The sequence below is a fragment of the Cetorhinus maximus genome, chromosome 25 (assembly GCF_964194155.1).
Source record: "Cetorhinus maximus chromosome 25, sCetMax3.hap1.1, whole genome shotgun sequence".
In the NCBI taxonomy this organism is placed as follows: domain Eukaryota; kingdom Metazoa; phylum Chordata; class Chondrichthyes; order Lamniformes; family Cetorhinidae; genus Cetorhinus; species Cetorhinus maximus.
This window is the reverse complement of record NC_135903.1, coordinates 11,025,857-11,033,605: the sequence shown is the minus strand read 5'-3', so window position 1 is coordinate 11,033,605 and position 7,749 is coordinate 11,025,857. Positions and strand designations below refer to the sequence as shown.

The 7,749-nt window shown below is 39.2% G+C and overlaps 1 protein-coding gene across 1 annotated transcript; it reads right to left on the bottom strand.

Moving 5' to 3' along the window:
- Window positions 1-2,621: 2,621 nt before the first annotated feature.
- On the bottom strand, window positions 2,622-4,676 carry hoxb4a (homeobox B4a). Its single transcript, XM_078529445.1, has 2 exons — window positions 4,200-4,676; window positions 2,622-3,868 (listed from the first exon to the last, which is right to left on the bottom strand). Exons 1-2 carry the CDS (start codon window positions 4,603-4,605, stop codon window positions 3,549-3,551), a joined length of 726 nt encoding a protein of 241 aa, XP_078385571.1. The 5' UTR covers window positions 4,606-4,676; the 3' UTR covers window positions 2,622-3,548.
- Between the last annotated feature and the right edge of the window lie 3,073 nt (window positions 4,677-7,749).

Here is a 7,749-nt window from a genome sequence, read left to right as displayed (position 1 = left end):
CTATTTTCTACTCTTAGTGAAGGGGGGCACTGAGTAACAATAAGGTTTGGATTAGGGCGTTCACTTCTGTAGCGGGGCTTTGATAAGAATAAACTGGTTTGAAAAGCCCAACACGTTGTGCCCACGGAATGTCTCTCTCTATCCGTCTCTGCCTCTCCCTCTTGCCTGATGCTCATTGTCCGCAAGGAAACCGAATATAAAGATAAAAAAAAGTCAGCCTAAAATCCTATTCTTGTCATGAATACACAAACATGTTGAAATAAAATTTCAGGGCATGTCAATATATTAAATCTTCTGCAGAGAGAAGACAGGCTGAGAGCAAAACAATGGTCCATTTCTTCTCAATGGTTGGATGTTTTAGAGACCATCTTTAAATGTGATTGCAACACGCACACACATACACACATATGCATCTAAAATTCATTCCACAACCTACTCTTAGCTGTCACTGAATATTAAAAATGAAAAGAGGTTTCAAAACAAACATTCAAGATCGTCCATCTTTTCTAATGGAAGTTGGAAATAATTGCACACAGGCAAGTCTAACAGAACGGACACTCTGCAGAGACGCAGCACCGAATTTAAGTCGAATGAACGAAGGGTAACCCTAGATTTTTTTATCCTTTAGTATTGAGAATGTTCAGATAGAACAGAGTCATGTCTTAAAGGTCAAGGGTTTCAGAGGTCAGACTGCTAGAATAAAAACAGCTAATCGGATAGAAAAGTTGTCCTTTCCGTGAACCCTTTCGGCCGTCCCGCTGACCAACCATCACGCTGCTTTTATTCCGTAAGATTCATATATGTTTAAAAACACAATAAAAAGATAAGCAACAAAACGCTAACTAGAAGCAGATTCTACAGCCAATGCAATATTTGTATGTTTCAAGTTGCGCACAGCGAGTATGCGTTGACATTTAATTGCCAAAAGAACAACAAAGCGATTTTAAAGTGAGGAAATTAATTGACTTTGTTTGCTATTACCTTTCCTTTCAGCATTTTCCTTTTTCGAACCCTGAGCATTTTTACGATTTTTAATCATGGTTGAGAGGGAATCTTCCGATCTGACTGAGAAATTCCACGCTCTGCCCATATTTTTAAAGAACCCTCCAGGTCGCGCACCACTTTTCCCGGGGAAGAGCCATCCAGATTTGCTGTTGAGTAACAATGGGAGAAGTATTTAAAGAAAGCAGTGATTAATGATTTCAAGTTAATTCTCACATTTTCAGAACCTCTCTGCGTACAAATAATGCCTGTGAACTTTAGTTGTATAGCATGCATTCAGAGCCTTTGGCAACAGTCTGGCAGAGGGTGTAGGGCTGGCTGGCCTGTTATCTGTGTCTATGAATAGAGAAAATTGAGCAGCGATTGCCGAGATTCAATGAATAATTCTTATATTATTAACTAAAGTAATTACTCCTCAAAACACTTCAGAATTATATACCTTAACGAAAATGTTACATTTGGAAAGGCTGCATTTCACATCGTCTCAGTTTCGTGGGACCTCCGGGGCGGGAGGGGGGGTGGGGGGTGGGTGGGGGGAGGGGGAACACAAAACACGTATACATTGGTTAGACAGGATTTTCTCATATAAGCGACAGATTGTAAATCTTTCTGTTGTCTCCAAAGGCAAAACGTGATTTCAGAAAATCAAACTTTATTCCTGTTTCTTTTGTAGCAATTGAATATGTGAAATCTCATCATGCTGCAAAACACACAACAAACAACCATCAAAAAAGGGCACATTGTATCGTGTTCAGATCAATGATGTTTTGCAGGTTGCATTTGAAATGAATAATTTTGAAGGGTGGGAATGGGGTAGGGTGGGATTACCATATCGTTCATTATAACTGCAGTTTGGTAACATTATTTGTTAAATTACAGGGCTAAGGCAAAACACGTGCATCAGTGAACTAAACTCTTGAACCAGTGAACATTTCTCCCAACATTGTGTAGAATATTGCGCTGTGCATTGATATGGACTCCGGTTAGCTTTTCTTTCGAAATTTGCTGCATTTTCAGATTCTAGATTGCATATGCAATGTGTTATACGAAAGAAAATTAAAATTAATACGGAGCTTCATCTGACAAAAGAGGTCATTTGTCTTCTTGATTATCTATTTGCTTGTCAAAGCTTGAACCATTACACCCTCCAATCCCTTTCCAATACCCAAACACACATGCACAAAGAAAAAAAATGCTAAGAGGTATGGTATAAATGATAGAAAAGGATTTAACTTTACAAGATTAAGGATTGTGCAAGAAAAAAGGGATATAGTAACGATCCTAAACAATCAAGGAATAACAGATAACTATAGTGAATTAATAAGTCTTCACAAAAGAGTGTTTTCCAAACTTATTACTCCTATGTATTATTGTGCAATACATCTATATTCACAAACAGGTGTAAAAGCCTCTAACAATATAGAATAAGCATTACATTTGTTTTGAGGTGTACCCCTTTTGGCATTTTTTTCCACCAAGCCAATGTCCTTTGTTATCACTCTGGCCAACTCACACAGATGGATGGATGAGTTTAGAAAAATCTGCAGTCATGTTACCAGATCATATTGCTTCGAGAGTTTGATCGGCAGAGTAGGTATAAATAAACAAAGGAAAAGATACACCTTGAAAAAAATTTATTTCGGTTATTACTATTTACACGTATTTTGGTCTGGATGAGAGTCAATACATACAGAACAATGCAAGGACATAGACTGCTAACGAAAATACAAACTCCTGTGGGCCCGAACGAAGTAGCTGCTAAACTTCATAGTTTGGAATGTCATAAAGAGTGATAAGGAAATGAAAACAGTTCATCTACCTAACCTTCCACTTCTTTCGGCTATTATACAATCTCCTAATACTAAGGCCAGAAGCAAGTATTGTATCGTGGCTGTACAAGTCACATGCAACATTTTCATAACCACTTTAAATAACTTTGTTGACATAATTTATTCCTACATATGATTTTTACACGTTTGTTTTCAAAGTCCAACTACATACATTTTTATTGGCACCGAAAGTAACATATTTGGGATCAAAACGTCTGAGGAAATGGAGTACATGTCAGTGTAATATTCCAAAGAAAATACCCAAAGTGTTTCTTTTTGTAAACCCCATTGGAAAATGACTCCGAGCTTAAAACCACAAGGGCCATCTTGCCGAACTGATTCAACATTCTTGTTGTGGGTTTGTTTTTGTGTGAATAAAAGACAGTTTGTCATCCCAGGTTGACGAAACGGAGCCTCATTTATTAAAGTGTTCGTTTGCTGTCGAGGTAATCGTAGGCATAGAGTTCATCCTTTGTACCACCAAGTAAACATGACAAATGGGGAGACTTTGGCGTGATTAAAGATGAAACGAGGATTCATCTTTGCCAATCTCTTCTGAAAACTGCAATTTACAATATTACTTATGGGGGAGGGGTGAGAGGAGTGGGCAAAATCGGAGTATTTACAGTTTAGAGTTTGCCATTATAAATAAACAGTCTTTCAGTTAAAATCCTATGCTTATGCGCGCGTCTACCAATTTCTCTCCCACAAGAGCAGCTATAATGTGGCTGATGGTCCACTTGGCTCCTGGTTCTGAGAGCTTCCTTGCGATTGATGACTTGCAGAGGATGAGGAGCCTGTAGTAGATCTGATTTTGGTATTTGGCAACTTGTGGTCCTTTTTCCATTTCATTCGCCTGTTCTGGAACCATATTTTAATCTGTCGTTCTGACAGGCAAAGAGAATGGGCTATTTCCACTCTGCGTCTCCGGGTTAGGTACCGATTAAAATGGAACTCCTTCTCCAGCTCTAGAACTTGCTGCCTCGTGTAAGCAGTGCGGGAGCGTTTGGGTTCCCCTCCTTTGTAATTAGGGTTCACTGAACAAAAAGCAACAACACAGAAATAACTGACTGAACACCACGAATCTCACAAGGAATAGAACTAGTGCACTTAAAGTAAGCATTAGCGTAAGAAAAATGTAAAAAGTTCACTTCTATCATTAACTGCTGCTCAAAGAGATCTGAGCGGCTAGGACACAACACATCAAAGGCACATGGCCAGAAGTGTAATTGTACTGCAATAAAAATTTATGGAGGATGTGATTACTGACCTCCAGATAGGCGATCGTAAATCTAAAGAATGGCTATTTACAGTGGGTGCAATAGATCCCGGCTTTCAGGTGGTAAAAAGCCCAGGCAAACGACTCACCGGCGTTTATATGTAATTTCTTCATCCACGGATAAACCACAGGCTCTTTGGAACATGGAGTGTTTTGGTTGCTGAAGTTCTGGCTGCAGGAGGGCGGTGGGCTTGGAGTCACCGAGACACACTGGTGGCCATGCTTGGCTAAGTGGTTCTGCAGGCCGGTCTGCGATTGTACGTGACCCCTAGGCGCCACGACTTGCTCGCCCGAGCCCTGGAGGTTGCTGCAAGAGGAGTAGGGCTGCTCGCTGTACGCTGACCGCGGGTACATCGCCTCATGCTGGAACCCGGGCTCCCGTGCCCGGGTAAAGTATTCCGGAGAATGGCTTGGTAGGTAATTGTTCTGTGAATACTCTTCACACGGTGGAAATTTAGGGTCCACATAGTTAGAATTAATCAAAAACGAACTCATGACCTTTAATATCTGAAATGCAAAATAACTCAAAATTTTTTCTAACCCAGCCGTTTTTCCTGTTACCTAAACCCTCCTACTTTACTGTCAAGTGAACAAAGTTAGGCGTTCATGTGACACCGCCAGCCAATGGTAGGTCCCGTTCGATTCCCGGATAAGGAAATAGAATTGGACGCTGAATGCTCCCAAGCTTCTCCCCTAAACAATTTTTGATTACAGCATTTAATGTGCCTTTTTTTTAATTCCTAAAACTTGGCAAGTCTGCAAATAGGACCTTTTTGTTTCAAGCCCGTTAAACAGAGTTAACGTCGTCCAAAAGTTTTTGTTATATGCATCAATGGTTTCTTGCTAGTCGATATCACTCCAAAAAAATGAGTCAGCTTTTCAAAAAACATAAAATACGATCTGATATGTTAGAATCTATCCGGGGCTTGTAAATCTTTCTGTAATCGCAATGCTAACGCCTTTGCAGAGCTTGGGGAGGAGGAAGGCGTTTTAGCTGGCAAAGATAAATCGGGCTGCTTTGGATCAATAGAAAATTCATCAACTAATTCAGGACACCTAAGTCAACAAATTGCATTTAGCAATGCATTACACTGGCGATTTTCACCCAGAATATCTCTTGGTGAAACGATTCCCCTCGAAACATGCCCAGAATACGCACAATTAAAAAAGAGAGAAATATTTCACAAGTAGCATTCACACGCAAGTCTAAACGAAGTTGCTCATGTTCGATTAAAAGCATGATCCCAAAGTGTGGGAGGAATGTTAATACAGGTTTGCCTCTTGCCACATTGAATAGCTTTCGTTGACTTTAATTATAAAGGTGCACTATGCAATAGAGCTACAAAATCCATTTATTTTTGAAGTCGTCATGTTTGAATTCTCCAGCAAATATGACACAAATAGCTGTAAAGTTTTATTTAAAATGATACATATAAAATTGTGGAAAACCCCACAATTAACTGGGGTTAAATAATTGAAGACGTTCATATACTTTTAATGCATGGTAGACTGTGATTCCATGGGCAGCAAACGACAGGCGTGGGGGTTTCGAATTGATTAATTTCTAAGTCATAACAAACCCTTTAAAGCTGGCCATTTTAACGGAGCTATGCGCGGGATTATCGAAAAAGGTAACTGTAACATTCCATATTTAAATGACGTAACAAATACAGCACCAGAGAGTGCTGAGAGTTGTAGCAACAAGACTGAAAAGGGGGGAAAAAGGGCAGCACGTCATTCCAGGCAGCAGTCTGACCCGCAGAATCAGGTAGATGAATACTATGTTTCGGTTTTATTTATTTGGTTATACTATCGATTTGTACGAAGAAGATTCTAGGCGTGAACATATTCTTCTGTCTTCCGGGTGAATGTTGTAGCGTTTGTGTCGACTACATACTCCCCTAGATACGAATTTGTGACCACAACTTTGTCAACACAAATTCGGATCTACAGGGTATATATAGAGGACAGACATATTTTCAGCATTTTTGTAGCCCAGAGACGTTCAAGAGCATCCAATGTAAATGTGCACGCATCATTGAACCAAGAGTACATACATGTGTGTGTTTTATATGTATCTGCACAACTTGAGTGAGGATCCCTTTCTCCGGTTTCTTTCAGTGATTTGTAGTGCAGTTTATGGACCTTCTTTATACATTGAAATGTGAGGCAAATGCAACGAAAGCAATGTCAGTAAATTCTGAACAATTATTCTGGAAGAATCCAAACAATCCACTTTCAGGGCCAACTTCGAATCATCGCACAAGCAAACACCCATGCGTTCATACAAAACAGCTAGATAGGAGGACAAATCACATGTGATACTTTCCCAAAAGTTTGTTTCCAGCTGCAACAGAGACAAATACATTTTCTTTATATTTAATTTATTCAAGAGCAGTGGAGGAGCCTCCACGCAATGGTTACATAAATCTTACAGCAGACATTGCGAAAATCATGGCATCCTCCACTCTGATAAATTCATACAAAATAAAGAGTGTTACTGTGATGTACCTGGGTGATTTATCTTTATGTAGCATGCGGTCCAAGTAGTGGGGTTAAAAAGACCAACTAAAACGACCTTAGTAATTTCCTTCAGGGTTACGCCTTTTTTTTTCTTAAATAGAACGGATGGCATAAATTGCCCACAAAATTATAATTTAAAAACTTTGTCAATCTAAATTCATTTACGACGGAGAAACAGAAATACCAAATTGTTTTAACATAAAACTCTTCTATGAATAGGGACCAATGTTGTTTGAAACATGAAAACTGTTTCAAAGAACTTTATTTCCGGTAGTAATAAAACATGAAAATGATGCAGAGACTTCTCTCAGTACACCCTACGCATGTAAAAAGATTTTATGGCCTTTAAAAAAAAGCCCTGTTTATAGGTCTAACTTTACGATCATGTTGATCACTGTCATTCAAACCTTCCAAAAAACAGAAGCGGAATTTTATGTAATATTACTCTTATCCAATATCCTTGGCCTTTACAGTTGTGCCTTTTAAACATCTTTTCACTATCACCGTAGTTAAAAAGGAAACATAGAGCCTTTTCAAAGGTGTCTTTTCATAAAAGATAATCCAAGTGCTTTGTTTAACTCGCCGTAATAAAAATGTCGACATTTCGGAAGTTTGGAAGATGAATATATTTACTGTCCCCTATCTGTTCTGCATTTCAAAAGAACCTCGCTATAGATTGCTATCCTAACAGAGGATGCAAACATCAGCGGGATGGGGGAGGCCTTTTCCCCCTCCTGTTTGTAGCTTGCCATAGGGGAAGTGAAACGCAGGCCTCAACCTTACTGTAGCAAAGGACTCGCTACAGCCAATGATAATGATTTAAACAAGTGAACATGCAAATACTACCAACATACTAAGCATTGATAACCTAGCTGATTTAACGTAAATGTCAGCATTTTTTTTACATAGTTAGAAACACGGTGGCATTTAATATTGCGGTTAGTTTTGCATTACTGGTATTTAAATCACATACTCTGATCGTTTTTGCAAAGTTATTTTGTGGAATTCTGTCTTAAGCATACTCATACACACACTTATCTTGACATCGTCCCCAGCCCCTCCATCTATTGGGGTTAGTTCAAGGCTAAACATGTCACCAAGTTACTCCTACATCCA